Here is a 15,690-nt window from a genome sequence, read left to right as displayed (position 1 = left end):
TTTTTTGTGGTACGTGGGCCTCTCCCTGTTGCGGCCTCTCCCGTTGCGGAGCACAGGCTCCGGACGCGCAGGCTCAGCGGCCACGGCTCACGGGCCCAGCCGCTCCGCGGCACGTGGGATCCTCCCGGACCGGGGCACGAACCCGCGTCCCCTGCATCGGCAGGCGGACTCCCAACCACTGCGCCACCAGGGAAGCCCCCCAATTCACTTTTAATACCATTGCTGGATCAATCATTCTAAAAAATAAAACTTGATTATGTCACATCTTTTGTGGGTGCCCTCTGGCCTTCAGGAGGATCTAAGTATGGCTTACTATACCCCTTTTATGATTCCACCCTTGCCTGCCTGTCAGCCTCCTTTCCCCATGTCCCACTTCACTTCTGGACCACAGCGAACAATCCTGTGCTCTACACATATTCCTTACTCATTCGTGTAGTAAACATGTGTTGTTGAGCTTACTCTGTGCGACACACTGTACCAGGTGCAGGTGATGCAGATATGAAACCCTCCCCCTCCAAGAACTCACAGCTTCTTGAGGAAGACAGACAGAATAGGGAGGAGCATCTAACATAGAGTGAAAACTGGAGTTAGGGATGCCAAAATAGTGCTCATTATGGTATCTTCCTGGAAGGTGTTGCCTAGCCCAAGTCAAAAATAGCATAGGATGTGGTCACCCAGACTGTTTCTTCCTAGAAAGCTTCCCCTCCTTTCTTTGGCTAACTCCTACTTGTCCTTTAAACTCAACTCAATGTTACCTCCTCCGGAAAGTATTGACTTCCCAGTGTGATAAGAACTGCCTGTGTGCCTCCACAATTTCCTGTCCTTATCTGCGTCACAGCATGGACCACATGACTTTTTGTTGTTGGTTTGTCTGTGAGCTCCTTCAGCATAAGTGCTATATATTTTTTCTTGTATCCCCAGTGCATTCCCTGTGATACATAGAGCCTTTCCATTAATGTTTGGGAGACATTTCTCAAACAATTAATTGGTTAATGAATTAAGATTTGTAACCTCAGTTGGAAGGCATTTTAGAAGTCATATAGGCCAACATCCCCTTGATTCTATAGCGTTCATGACAGGATGGGCATTCAACTTGTGCTTGAACACATCCACTGACAAGGAGTGCATTAAGTTCAAAGAAGCGCAGAAAACAAATGGGGCAACTGATTATCCTAGAAGTCCATATACACTTACTATATTTAGAACAAGATTTTAATCTGAACATGTTCAGAGGCAGAGCTTCAGTCGCATGGCTTGTGTTTGTGAAAGAGGAATTGTTCATCAAAAGATAAAGGGACTGAGCAGATCAGATAAAGTGGCAGAAAAGAGCACAAGTGGCATATTGTTTATAACTTCCCAGGACTTCATCCTTTCTTGTCTTAAATAGCTGAAAGCAGATCCCATTCATGGAAAACCATAAAGTATTGTTTTTAAATAAATCCTTCACTTCCAACTCTCCATCGTTTTTTTTTTTTCTTTTCATAACTCCTATTTTCTTCTCCAACTTTTCACGTTTTGTTTTTTTTGTTTACTTGTCTTTAATTCTAGCATCTTATTTTGAGATGTGTAGCACAGCCTCCAAGTTTACCTGGGTCATGACCGTGCTGCCACCTCCTGTAAAGAAATCTCTGAAGCATCTTGTCCTCAAACACTGATTGCTGTTTTTACGTTGTAGCCCCTTTAACACCCAACCAGTTCCCTATAAGGTGGTTCTCAGGTGTCTGAAACTAAAGGATCTTCATTTGATGGTGGTGCCAGTAAATACTTAGGGCATAGTTTTTTTTTTGGAAAACCTGTAATTCTATAGAATAGGCCTTAGCTTTGTACCCAAAGGAGATTTATTTTTACAGTGCTTTATTATGTGACACTGGACAAAGTCTGACAAATCTGGAATCTGGAAAAAGTTTAAAACAAAATTATTAATTGTCAAAATCCAAGAAATTTCCCTCCTACGCTTTTTATCCTTTTTATTTATGCTTAAAGAAAATTGTATTAAAATTATTATGATTGAAATTTTCTTTATATGGTAAAAGAAAAGTATTGATGCAAGGGTCAAAATTTATCCCTTCAAGAGTTCCCTTACTTATGAAACACACTCAGGTTTTGTTCATGTCTAAGTTTGTACACCTAGTAAGTGGGAGAACCAGTATTCAACCCTAATTTTCTTGTTAGAAATCTATTACTTATTGCACTATATCTCCAGGTCCTTAGTGAAATATCATCAGTAGAGGCTAAAGCTTTAGAGCATTTAAATATTATTTATTTCTGGTATGTATACCGTATTTATTAGTTCTTTTATATAATATGAAAAAGGGCCAGAAATAATATACAACTGTGAAGTACAGGTTGTATGCCATGGTCACATAAAGCTCCTGTTACCCAGTTTAATATGATAGACTGTTATTAGTGGAATGGGTGTATGAAGTTAGTGTCATCTGGACTGGATTCTCCTAGTTTCTACCCCATTCCACCAACTCCTTGGTGAAAGAGCAAGCCATGGAATGGATATTAGTAGATTTGGCTTCTCATTCCAGATCTCCCTGGAAGTGTCTAACTTTGTCAAATAATTTTCTCTCTCTGGCCTCAGTTTTTCAATATGTGGCAAACCATACATTGAATCCTATTGCTAAAAATGTTACAAATAAAAGCCACAAAATAATAACAAATAATATGTAACATTTGTTGAGCACTTCCAACTTGCCTGGAATTATGCTTTATTTGTATTACCTTATCTAATTCTATCAATAACATAGCATTGGCTTGTTGTATACTCGGTGTCCATTATCGTCAGAAATAATGATGCACTCAACAGCTCTCTTGATGTGAATTGTTTATTAGTCATGGTGTGTGGTGAAGAATGAATCATCCTTATCGGTATTTTACAATCAGCCTGAAAAGAACAGAAAAGACATGAAACAAATACCTGGATTTTCAAATTTTCATGTCATCAAGAACTTTTCCTCAGTTTTGTACAGAGACAAAGAGAAAATACATGGGGTTGTAATTTGTTAGTCAACAGCTATTTAAGCTTAGAACTCCTCAGCATTTGTTAGGAAAGATACAGATTCTGCATAAATTTCTTATATTGTTTCTGTTTTGTAGTACTGATATGGATAGTTAGTAGTATAAAGCATAGTTGAGCCTACATGGAAAAGGGAAACAATATTCATATGCTTAATTGTATTATATAACTTGTTGTATTCTTGTGTTCATCCTTGGACATGTATCAGTACAAAATTAGAATCCCAGTGTTTTTATTGAACTGGCACATTACATGATGACAGGGCAGAGCATGTCACAGAAAACATTCTAGAATTTCTAATGCCAAGTGCATTATAAAAATGGAGACATGCTTATCTAGCACACAGTGTATTTTTCCTTTAGGTTTTCCAAGCTTTCATTGTTTCTCCTTTTGCCAATTTTTGAGGGTATTTATTGTTGCCTGGTAATAACTATAATCAGTGACTCTTTCTGTGTTTTGTGATCTTTCTAATGTTGTAATCCAAAGAAAAACAGTGAGGTTTGTGGTTTTGTGGGAATCCCAAGAGAAAAAAGCTCTTCTTGACTAAATGACATTTTCGGCACACATCTCAACTATCTAGATATTAAATCCTTCAGTTACTCCTTTGAGGGCTTTGCTAGTTCAGAATATCACATATTCACACCATGCCTATTACCCCACATCCATCTCCAAAGTGATCTAACAGATAAAGAAGATTATAACTGGATTTGAGGTATTTTAGGCAAAGTGTATTTTTGTCCTAAACCGTTAACGAGTGCCAAGAAGTATCTGAAATAAATATTCTAAAGACAGCTTGAAGATGTTGTTAAACTGACCAAGGACTAGTCACTGTTTTCACAGTGTGCAGTAGGTTTTTTACCACAGAAAATGGGTAACTTTAAACATTCTTCTGAGACATTTCTGCTTCCCTCAAGTAGGATTAGACACAACAAAGAACTGGCGTGTTCCCAGGAAGCTGACTGAAAGCAGTGATTGGACTCCATCCCATCATCATAAATGTCCTGGACTAAGGCAATGAAAGAGTCAGCTTCTATTTTTGAGAATGACTGCCTGACCTATCAAGATAATTGCCTTAACCCCTTACTCCAGTTATTCTACAGGGATATTTCATGTGTGCATTTCTATCACTCCCCATTCTTTCCTGAGGTCCTGTGCAGCAGGCTTGCCTGAAAGCACCAATCTTCAAACTTCAGTGTTTCAGAGTCATCTGGTAAACCTGTTAAAATACCAATTTCCAAGCCCTATACCCAGAAATTCTCATTTATTGGATGGATGTTGGAGGTGATTGGCTGAAGACACTTTAAAAGTTACATTGGAATAGATGATCCCCAAAGAGCGTTTTAGTTTCATGTTTTAAAGCCTTTTTCTGAGAGGGATGAAACTTTATCTTAGAGATATTTCTAAACCTGTATGTTGCATGGTCACTACTATGTATGTGAGGTCATATTCAGGTCTGGAAGTTTGTTCTACTAAGCATTATTTTTCATACACTTTCAGCGGAGTTAGAACTTGAGTCGTTTCTTCCACCATGCCTGAAAATTAGGTTTCAAAACCATTCTTCTCTCACTGATTGAGCTAATGTTGGCCAAATATCTATAGCTGGCAGAACCTTTTTCCCTGTATTTATCTGGGTGTATTAATTAATTCAATATTCAACAAATGTTTGAAGCCCAGCTTACGACTAAATGGCCCTTTGGTAGGTTTGAACATTACTGTCATGGTTTGCTTGTGTGCATCTTACTTTTACATAACCCTTTTCATACTTTGAAGGAAAAATATGAAAGGCTCCAACTAAGTAGGCAGAAAATTAGAGAATGGTTTCTTTTTTAGTAAAAATGTATCTCTGATTTGCATTCTTAGTCCTGGATTTGCCCTGAGAAATGAAATTCATTGGTAGCTCAGACAGCAGAGCTGTCAGGGACATTTTCTTCTGAGTGTTTCTGTTTAGTTCTTATTTCTTCTCTTTAGAGTGGAGGAAATGTGACAGATGTACCTTATTTTATTTTATTTCTTTGTATCTGAAAGCCCTTGGGACATATATGCTCAGGAACTACTGTTTGGTTCACTTAAATAAATACTTTCACCACTTGCTTTAAAGAACAAAAAATACAGGAACCATCAAAGCATGTCAAATTTGTTTTAATGTACAATATGCAGGCAGTTCAATGATAGATCAAGGTCCAGGTGAAAATGCTTCTCTTTTTAAACTAGCCTTTAAATACATTAAGTTTTAATGTACGCATATGGTTTTGTAACCTTTAGGGAGAACCAGCAAAACGGTATTATTTGGCCACCTTCAAAATAATAAATACTTTGTCATTCTAAAGTTATCATTCACTTATTAGCAACATTTGCTTGGATGGTAATAGACTATTCTAGGGAAAATGAATAAAGGAGAGATACTTTTTAAAAAAGCCATGTAATGTTATTTTTTCTAAGAAATTATATTTTCATTAGAATTTAACTTACAACCTCTCTGAAAGATCTAGAATATTAAGTGAAGTTTTATAAAACATGTTGTATGAAAAAGATCGATGTCTGTTTTGTATTTTATTCACTTTATATACATGAAGGATAATATCAGAGCTATTGTGTGCTAAATAATATTATGTAATTTGCTCAAAAGAATGATACCCTATAATAAAATGTCAGAAGGCAACAGATACAGTTATTATTTATTTATAATATATATCCTGCCTGACTTGAGGAAAGATTTGATAAGTTTTACAATTAAATTATATATAAATTATATTTATATATAATTTATTTCTATAAACAGACACAGTACCGAAGACTTAGAATGAGGTAAATACTGCAGTTAAGCATTAAAAGAGTTCCTGGTGATTAAGGGGAAATGTGGGAACAGATATATTACCTGACTAAGAAATATCAGAAATAAGCAAAATACATTATCTCATCTTATTTCTAAATTCTAATATAAATTAACTTATTGGATGTATCCTTATGCAAGGAACAATCATATCACAAAAGACTGTTTTCAAGAGTGATTTTACAGATTTGGGAGGCAGGCTTTTAGGTTGCTTGTGGGCAAATCCAAATTTTTTTTTACACACACAAAAATATGAACTTATTTAAGTATCTGGACAGGTACTCAAGTAAAGTCTCAGAGTTTTGAAACATAGAACATTATAGTCTTAGGCCTGGACAATTTTTAAAGCAGATGCATTTAAATACAAGTGATTCTCAATATAGTAGAAATCTAATTATGGATGTTGTAGTCAATATTCTAGAAATCTAAGTAATAGCAGTACTGACTGACAGACCTACCCATAAGCTACAAAATGGGTCTCCAAGAACCTACATTAATTATCATATAAGATAAACATTTTCTATTAAGTAATTGAAAATTAGACTATGTCTATCCCCAGCCATGAATTGAGTTTTGCCATCACAGCCTTGTTTTATGTTGAGCTGCATATTTCCTTTTTTCTTTCTGTTCTTTCTTTTGCTCTTTGTTGTTCCTTCCAGTCTTTTATTTGCTTTTTGTCTCTCTCTCTCAGTATTTCTTAATTAGAATTATCTAAGGGCCTTGGCTAATTGTTAGGCTACTGATCCATAGAAATAAAAACCTTCTAATCAACATGCGGAAGGTACTTATTTTTTACTCTGCAACATTAAACATGTATGCATTAAATCTACCTAAAAACAAAACTGATGAATTTTACATATATTAAATAGACAAGAAATTAGTTTTTATACCGTTTCAACGTAGAAATTACTCTGTAGAAAGACTGTTTTCATTCAGGTTATAGCAGTTTTATTATCATGATATAAGAGGATACAGGTGGAGTCTTCAGCAAGTTAGAAATCTGATCAATGCCACGTCATAATGTCTGGCTCATGTCATTGTAATCAAAGGATAATGACAGGTTACCAAACACTAAAGAATCTTACATTTTTTCATAATTATCCATCAGTGATATGAATCAGAGTGTAGCCATGATTAGTAGGTTCAACAGCTGGTGTGAAAAAAACCTGCATGCTCTTACCAAGGAGCACTAGATTGAGAGAGCCAGGTCTAAGGCTTATTAAGGGAAAAACTGGAAGAACTGGAATTTTAAAAGCTGGGATTTTGATGAAAGAAGAAATGTCTGTCCTTAGAGAACTTTCAAATATCAGAAGGAAATTGTTTAATAACAAATGGCGGCAAAGATTGAAGCTCACCACTCAAGTCTATAACTAACATTTGTGGTGGCACAAGACCTTCTCTTAGCTTTTCTTTCCAACTGTATATCTTAATTGGGAAGAAGCCTGGGGCCCTGTTTTATGTAGCATAATAACCATGATATGACAGAGTCAAGTGAAATATCTCATTCTCAAATCAAATAAATAGAAATTTGAACTTCTTGGATTTCTTTTTAAGCATCCATATTACAGGTATCTGTATCCTCATTCACACTGGCATTTGTGTTTAGCCCTAACAGCTAAGATTCCGTTGCAACTTATTATGAATTGTAGGTCAATGTCTTGGACTTAGTACCTTTTTTTTTAAAACTCAGGAATTTCCTTGCTCACATTATCAAGCTAGGCTTGTGGGAAGAGGAGACGGAGAAGGGTGTAGGTAGCTTCTCAGCTTGCTTTATCCATCCAGAAGATTGCATGGCGGATGCCCAGCTGTTCAGCAGTTAGGAGCAAAGAGGATTTGTGATCTTTTGCAATATGGAGAGAGGAGTCTTTTCCATTACACAGTAGGAATGGGATGTTACAATTCCTGGTACCTCACAGGTTTTCTTTAATAGCGTTGGAGAGAATTTGCCTTTATCTCAGTTTTCTTATCTTCTTTAATTCCACAAGCACAATTTTCAGAGAGATTCAGGTGAAAGTAATATTATACATCAGGAAGAAGAAATTAAAGGAAGCTGTGATCACTTTTAACTATGTTTTAACACCATTTTGAAGAGTAGAGATAATCTGTGACCCCAAAACATTGATTGGGAGTTTAAGTGAAATTTGCCATGAATGGGTGGTATTTTAATAATACCATGTTGTGATTTTAAGTGAGAGAAGCTAAATAGTGTCTCCTCTGTTTCCAGCTGCTTTTCAGTAAAACCTAAGGAAATCTTTCCAAATCATATGTTCTGTCAGTCTTGTCAGCAATGCCAGTTCTAGACTGATATCTCCTAAAATGATTGTCACTTAATAGAGAGTTAGACTATGTACATTTCAAAAGCCCAACAAATTAGAAAGTGATGTCTGACTGATCTGTATACATTTTAAGGAGTATTATCTGAGTAGTCTTATCAGGAAGCCAGATGATGCATTTTAGATAATAAATTCACTTTATTTGTGCCTCTGACAGTAAGTGAAATCAGCGTAGCCAGCCTGCCCTTTCTTCTTCCAACATTAGTTTTCATTGATTACTTAAAAAGAAAGAATTAAAAACTCTAAAGTATTAAACACTAAGGAATTCACTTTTTGAATGCCTGGTCTCTTGAAAACAAATTATCATAACCTTTTTTTTTTTTTTTTTTTTTTTGCGGTACTCGGCCCTCTCACTGTTGTGGCCTCTTCTGTTGCGGAGCACAGGCTCTGGACGCGCAGGCTCAGCAGCCATGGCTCACGGGCCCAGCCGCTCCGCGGCATGTGGGATCTTCCCGGACCGGGGCACGAACCCGTGTCCCCTGCGTCGGCAGGTGGACTCTCAACCACTGTGCCACCTGGGAAGCCCTATCATAACATTTTTAAATGGATGATTACCAAGTAATACACTGCTCATTTCCATGTTGGATTTTTAGGTTCAAAATGAAGATTTTTAGTCATTGAAAAATCTTTTCCAGATAACCCTAGGGGAAGAATTGCCAATTTTAGCTGGGAGTTATGGGTGCTCATATTATTTTATTTCCTTTGAATATCTATGGCTAGAATGCCCAGAGTTAAACATGGGCTAAAGTGCAAACCTAAGTATTTTCCAAATCCTTTTGGAGATGTTAATAAACATGGCATCAGATGAAGGTTCTATAGCCAATTGCTTGAGATGCTTTGCACACCACTTGCCTTCCCTGAGATTCCCATGTGCAGTAGAATAGCAAAAGCTCTCAAAAAGCTTGTGTTATACATGCCCATGTAACTCAGCATCTCTCAAGCTTATTTGAGCACTTTACTGCTGGTGATCTTCCTCCCCAAAACACATAATCAAAGACTATTCATGAAAAAATATCAGACAAATTTCAGTAGAGGGGCATCTATAATTTACCTGACCAGTATTTCTCAAGGTCATCAAAAACAAGGAAAGTCTGAGAACCTCTCACAGACAAGAAGAACTTGAAGAGACAGGAATATTAAATGTAATGTAAAATCCTGGATGGGGGTTCTAGAAGCAAAAGAGGACATTAGGGAAAAACTAAGATAATCTAAATAAACTACGGACTTTAGTTAATAATGCATCAGTACTGTTTCATTAATTATAACAAATGTATCATACTAATGTAAGATATTAATAACAGAAAATTGCGTACAGGGGATACATAGGAAATCTCTACTGTCTGCTCAATTTTTCTATAGATCTAAAACTGTTCTAAAAATATAAATTTTTTTAAAAACAGTATTAGCCAGGCATGTACTTTTTTGTGGAAAACTTTTTCTATTTACAGGTATTCACTCTGCACAAAAAATATTTTGGACCGTATAAGAATATGGAAATTTTATTTAAGCTGTTCTGGTAAAGGAAAAGTAAAGAAATCAAGGCATGTAAAGATAAGGATGCTGAGCCAACTGTCTCTCTAGCAATAAAATATTGTGATCAAAGTCACGCTGTGAATGTAAATAATTTATTCAGCCCATTAGATATATGAAGATGCCGAAACAAGATTATGTTTCTCAGAAGAAACATAATCTTCAGACTCCCAATTTAGATCCTTTGATAGTTGACTAGAAGACAATGGCAGAGTGGAGTCTAGAACACTGCAGAACTGTCTTTATAAAAGATGTAGCTAAGTTTTCAGGTGTACATATGGAGTGGTTAGTTCTGAGGACACACTCCTCCCATCAGGCTCTCATGTCCCAGACACTTGCCGTGTCTGTCTCGGAACGTTCATTCAGTTCTCTGTGATATCTGGGAGCAGATTTGCAAGTAACTTTATTATTGGACTTACCAAGTTTTCAGGCTCTTCTCCCTATGCCAGCAATTCCAGAAAAACTACTGAAAATATTTTATATGTAATGACTGGTGGTATGATGACTGTTAGTATAATTATAATAATAATAACAAAGGTAGTAACTACTATTTATTGAGCTTGCCAGGGACTTGTGCTGAGCCCTTTATTTTATTCTGTTTAAACTTCGCAACAAACCAATAAACTAGGCATCCTTGTCCGCATTTTATATATGAGGAAACTCTTCCGTGCATACAGTTCTTTGTACATCATCAGTGCTGTGTGGATGCTCTTTGGTTTATTCACAAGCCCTTCAATCAATGTTTTAAAAGTTAAACTTCTTACCTCCTATTTAAATATGCTCATAGAGACAATAAACAGAATCCTTATGGGAAACAGTTGCTGGGGTTAGGGGTGTGTTATCATCAAATTAGTTTAAGTGAGTTGATTCATCTAGTTCTTCCTGGTATGAACAGAAAATTAGAATAGGGACCTGAGAATAGATTGAAATTCAGTAAAAAACAGACAGATCCTTACTAGGAATCTGATAGGAAGCTTACTTTCTTTACAGCTTAATTTATTTTTGATGTCTCTAAACAGAGCTTGGTAGCCAAAAGTAGATTTCTTTTAATACAGTTTTTGTTTCCTTGTTTGGAGGGTTGTGCTTGAGTTACTGTTTTTGAAAGAAAGGAAAGTGTTCTTAGTTTCCATCAGAGACTCTCATTGTCTATGTTATCATAAGTGTGGGGACAATAGACCATCAACAAAGCTACATTGCTGGCAACAGCTTTTCAAAACTGAGTGATTTATCACCTCTCATCAACTACATCTCTAAATTTAATGGCATCGGCATGTAAGTGTAGGCTGTGCAGTATCTGCCATTTGCTTAACACGTACAGACTACCTACTCCACGACTTATTCAAACTTTACTATAATTTACGGCCACCTAATATATGTTAGTGATTTAACTTAATTGACTTAATTGTGAAATAAAACTGTAAGTTATGACATAGGCCTGATATTATAATTTTTATTCTCTATGTAAGATTTATACTGAGAAAATTTCATTCCCTTGTAATCTATACGTAGGGCTTAGAAAAGTTTGCTGAAAAATTGTCAAAACTATCTTTCTCTTAATACACAGTATCCAGAAAGACATATCTACCTGGTTTGAATTGATCATCTTTGAAACTGAAAGGGCTAATATATTGGCCATTGTCTTTTCTAGGTTTCACAGAGTTGTGGTTTAAAAGAGTATTTGGGATAATTTTCCATAATCCAGCATTTCCCCTCAGCCATGCTTTTCCCCACTCTTTTCCTACAGATTTTCCCTATACTAAAGAATTCCTTTACTGTACAATGTCACATGTCAGTGAAAGTTAGCTCAGGTATGTCCTTAAATGCCAAGCACTAGTTTAAAAAAAAAAAAAAAAAAAAAAAGAGTATATGTAAACTGATGGTGATCCTATATTAAAAGAATAGATATTCCAGAAAAGATCTGTAAAAACCAAGGTGTTAACAATACCTACCTCTTGATATTAAAAGTGGGTTGTCGAATATGTTTTTTGACCATAGCTAACTAGTGAGTTTGCTATAAATTTTCCCTATCTTAGTACTACTAATATCAGATAAGCTTTCTCCAAAGTCATGGCTGCCGTTTTTCCTCTTCCAATCACAGGAGAAGTCACAGGACGTTGAAGAATGGCAGATGATCGGAAAGATGAAGCAAAGGCGCCTCACTGGACCTCAGCTCAACTAACTGAGGCATCCGCCCACCCACATCCACCTGAGATCAAGGATCAAGGTGGGGCAGGGGAAGGACTTGTCAGAAGCGCCAATGGATTCCCGTACAGGGAGGATGAAGAGGGCGCCTTTAGAGAACATGGGTCACAGGACACCTACTCAAATACCAAAGAGAATGGGATCAATGGAGAGCTGACCTCAGCTGACAGAGAAACAGCAGGTAACTAACGGCTCTTCTGTCACCAGGGCTTGCTTTGTGCTTTGAAGTCTGTTTAGGCTGAAAGTGAATTAATTTACAGCGCTGATCTTCTTTCACTAGTGCTAGGACTGAAATTCCAGTCGGTCAGGGGAAATAGACACCAAAAGGAGAGAAAAATCACGGGAACTAGCCTGACATTTCCCCCAAATTAGTTGTATGCTCAATCTCATCTCCCTATTTAGTTTTTACCACTTTAATCTTAGTAGACAAATGGCTTGATGTATGCATGTTTTGCTAGTAACTGTCAGCACTGTAACTTACTGAAAGAAAACTTCATGAATAGTTTCTTACTGATACTCTTGAATGATACTGGACTTGAATCGATTAATTGATAAGAAGCATATTTACTTTTTAGGGCAGAAAGGAATGTAGAGTCTATCTCCCAGCTTTTAAAAAATAAAAGAGAAAAAGCAAAGAAAACAAACACACACATACATACACAGGAACCACTTAGTACTTCCTCAGATAGCTGTTTAAGAACTAAGATACAGATGCTTAAAGGAGAACATAATATAATTTAATCTTAAGTACTTCCTTTCAAAGTGTAATTTCTACCAATAATCCTCTTTACTATTGATGATATTGTCATTAATGGCTTAGAGAAACACTAGCCTGCCCTATAATATTCAACACCATTATTTCCCTTCTTTCCGTAATTCAGAATTTAATGCATTTGAACACAGCAACTTGCTGACATGCTACTCCAAAGAGAGTAAGTAAACTACTAGTTAGAAAGGCTATACCGCCTTCAAAATCATCCCTTACTTATTCAAAGATTGGTTTTCTACAGTCGATTAGTTAGCAACACGTGCACTGTACACTCAGTTCAAAAAATATATTTAAATTTTAATGGGCAAGTATGAAAGGCATTTCAAATATCGTATGTTTTTTTTTTTTAAATCCACTCATTCAACAAACTACTATTGGGCATTTTCTACGTACAAGCTGTGCCAGGGCGTGTGCAAGGAATGGACTCTGAACTTCACAGAGCAGATGATCTAGTAGCAGACATTAGACATGTGCGTACAATTAATTCAGATACAGAGCCCAGTGTGTTAAATATCAAATAAGCAGTATAGGAGGACAAAGCTAAAGAGGGATTGTTTCCGAACAAAATTCCCAAATTGTGCACAGAAGCATCCTGAGGTGCCACAGCAAAAGCACAAGAGTATGGCAGAGTAAATACTCAGAAGAAACACTGTGATACTCAATGGCTTTCAAATACTACATGAACTATTAGTTCAAGATAGTTCCATTTCACTACTAGATCACACCACATTCCTTTTCAAGATGCCCTGTCTTTGTGAAGCTGCATTTTGGCAGTTTCTGTGATAAAAAAACAAATACCCTGCAGAGATGTATGTGGAATGGAAAAAGAGGGTGGCAGTGTCCAATCTAATTCAAAGATTTGAAAAGCTTTGTGCCCTATAGGCACAAATGTCGCATTAGTAAGAAATTGTGGTTAAGAATGAAATAAAAATATTATTTTTACTTTTCATGGTTACAAGGAGGATTGAAAGAGATAGTAGAGAATATAAAATGAATGACTCAAGAAATAGTCTATTAATTACCATTATTGTTATTATGATTATCAGTGGTGGTAGTTGTATCTATATGGACAACAGGGCACTCTGGGTCTAGGAATATTTTTCTACAGCTGAGTGTAATTCAGCTTGAAGAGGGTGGGACGTGGATGTCAGGAGCACTAACTGGGAAACTTTTGAAGGAATTGAGGCACAAAGAGTTGAGGACATGTTAGAACAGAATGGCTGTGGGAAGGAAGGAGATAACGTGAGACCAAGATTTTTCTCATCATCGTCCCCTGCAGCCCTTGACATTATACCTCGAGGACTCAATAAATGTGTGTTGAGTGAGTGGTTGAATTAATGATGCAAAAAAGAAGAACGTCCTTTTCAAATTAATGGTGAAAACTATTGGAAAGTCTTATTTTGTCTCTTGAACTCTCCCTAGTTGACTCTCACTGACTATTATGGAGGCTTATTACATACTCAAGTAAAAAATCACTGTAGCATGCTTGGTCAAGCAGTAGAGAACCAACATCATTCACTATTTCATTTTTTTCAATGGTCTTAATTATTTAAGAGCATCAGAAAAATGTATTTGCCAGGTCAGTGTGTCCTTGCCAGCTTCTTTGAGAAAATAATATAAATGAAAAAGAGACTAACAGATGTTTCTTTAAATTGTGGGTTCAGGACTATCCAGAGACAATTTTGAATTCAGCTTAATATATATCAAATGAATATTACATTACCTTTGGGAGACTAATTATGTAAGTTTTGTATGTATATTCAAAGTGACAAAGGTTGTATAAACAGCCTGCTCTAGGTTACCGGAGTGATGTTTCAGTCCAAATTATGATGTGATTTTAAATCAATGTCCCTCCAGAAAGAACAGGCCAAGTATTGAATCCATCAATTATCCACATGTGGAAAGCAGTAGGAGAGGAAAAAGTGTAAAATATTATCTTCTCATACCTACAGAGGATTTCCCAGTGATAAGTTAATGTGCAATTAAATTGCTCTCCAAACTTTAGCTTAATAAAAGAATAAATTATATTACTGATGGTTTATATATAACTGTTTCACAAATCACAAAAAAAAATTATCCCCAGTAAAAAGAAATGTTCTCAAATCTTAGATCTGTTCTTTAAAAATGCTATCCTTTGATGATGAAGACCATTGATACGAGCTGGCATTATATCAATAATTTGAGGTGATTATTTGAAAGAGGACCAGGCTATGTATTAGCCCACTCTTTTATCATTCCATATAATGTATTGGTATATTGCAATTTCCCCCATAATGGATATTTCTCAGGACATTGTGAACATGAAACATTTCCCAGTGACATCCTCAGCTATATGCTATCGTGTCCAGACCCTTCCTGGTTAAAGCCGAAGATCTTTCTTCTATTTTCCTTCTTTGCTGTAGCCTTCTCTTCATTCTTAGAAATAAATCTTTTCCTCAACATTGTTTATTTTTATTTATCTCTATAAACAAGATCCCATAACAAATGAATTGTAATCATCAGTTCCCCCCCGCTTCTTCCTTCCCTTATCAGAGTGGGCGTACTTCACCCAAAGGTCTACCTCATTGTCTCTCATCTACCCTTTTCAATGTGCACCTTCATTTCTGGGCCATAATAACTTTTAATTTGTAAAGGTGCAAGGCCATAGTCAGCTTATCTTTGATCTTATGCCCTGAGGTGGTGGGGGAGGCAGCAGGAGGGTAGGAGTTGCACAGGAAGAGCTGGAAGGCAATTATACTTTACATTATATTTCTTTACAGCTTACCCTTCTAGATTTTTGTCTCTTCCAATTTAAAGCTAATCCATAGAAAGGTAGATAGTATTAAATGCTCACCTATTACTTTAAGAATTTTTCTTACATTTGTTTATTGACGTGTCCTTTTTAGAAGCCATGCCACAGAAGCCTAACAAAAGAAGTGAGAAAACATTGAGAATCAGGCCATTTAAAGTTATTATTATTGATAAGTGAATAAAACATGTGACTAAAGCAGTCATTTAAATTGTT

The 15,690-nt window shown here is 36.3% G+C and overlaps 1 protein-coding gene across 6 annotated transcripts in view; it reads left to right on the top strand.

Moving 5' to 3' along the window:
* The window catches only part of MAP2 (microtubule associated protein 2), a 217,838-nt gene that overhangs the window by 124,286 nt on the left and 77,862 nt on the right, over positions 1 to 15,690 (top strand). For 5 of the 6 annotated variants that reach the window (XM_007460222.1, XM_007460225.1, XM_007460221.1 and 2 more), the window contains one exon: positions 11,814 to 12,098. In XM_007460222.1, coding sequence (XP_007460284.1) covers positions 11,837 to 12,098 — 262 coding nt within the window. In that variant the 5' untranslated portion in view covers positions 11,814 to 11,836. Of the gene's footprint in view, positions 1 to 11,813; positions 12,099 to 15,690 lie in introns of those variants that run through there. The other variant, XM_007460223.1, reaches the window with a different exon arrangement.

Source organism: Lipotes vexillifer, unplaced genomic scaffold (genome assembly GCF_000442215.2).
Source record: "Lipotes vexillifer unplaced genomic scaffold, Lipotes_vexillifer_v1.1 scaffold1330, whole genome shotgun sequence".
Taxonomy (NCBI): domain Eukaryota; kingdom Metazoa; phylum Chordata; class Mammalia; order Artiodactyla; family Lipotidae; genus Lipotes; species Lipotes vexillifer.
Note: the sequence above shows the minus strand (reverse complement) of the source record. Positions and strands in the feature narration are given on the sequence as shown.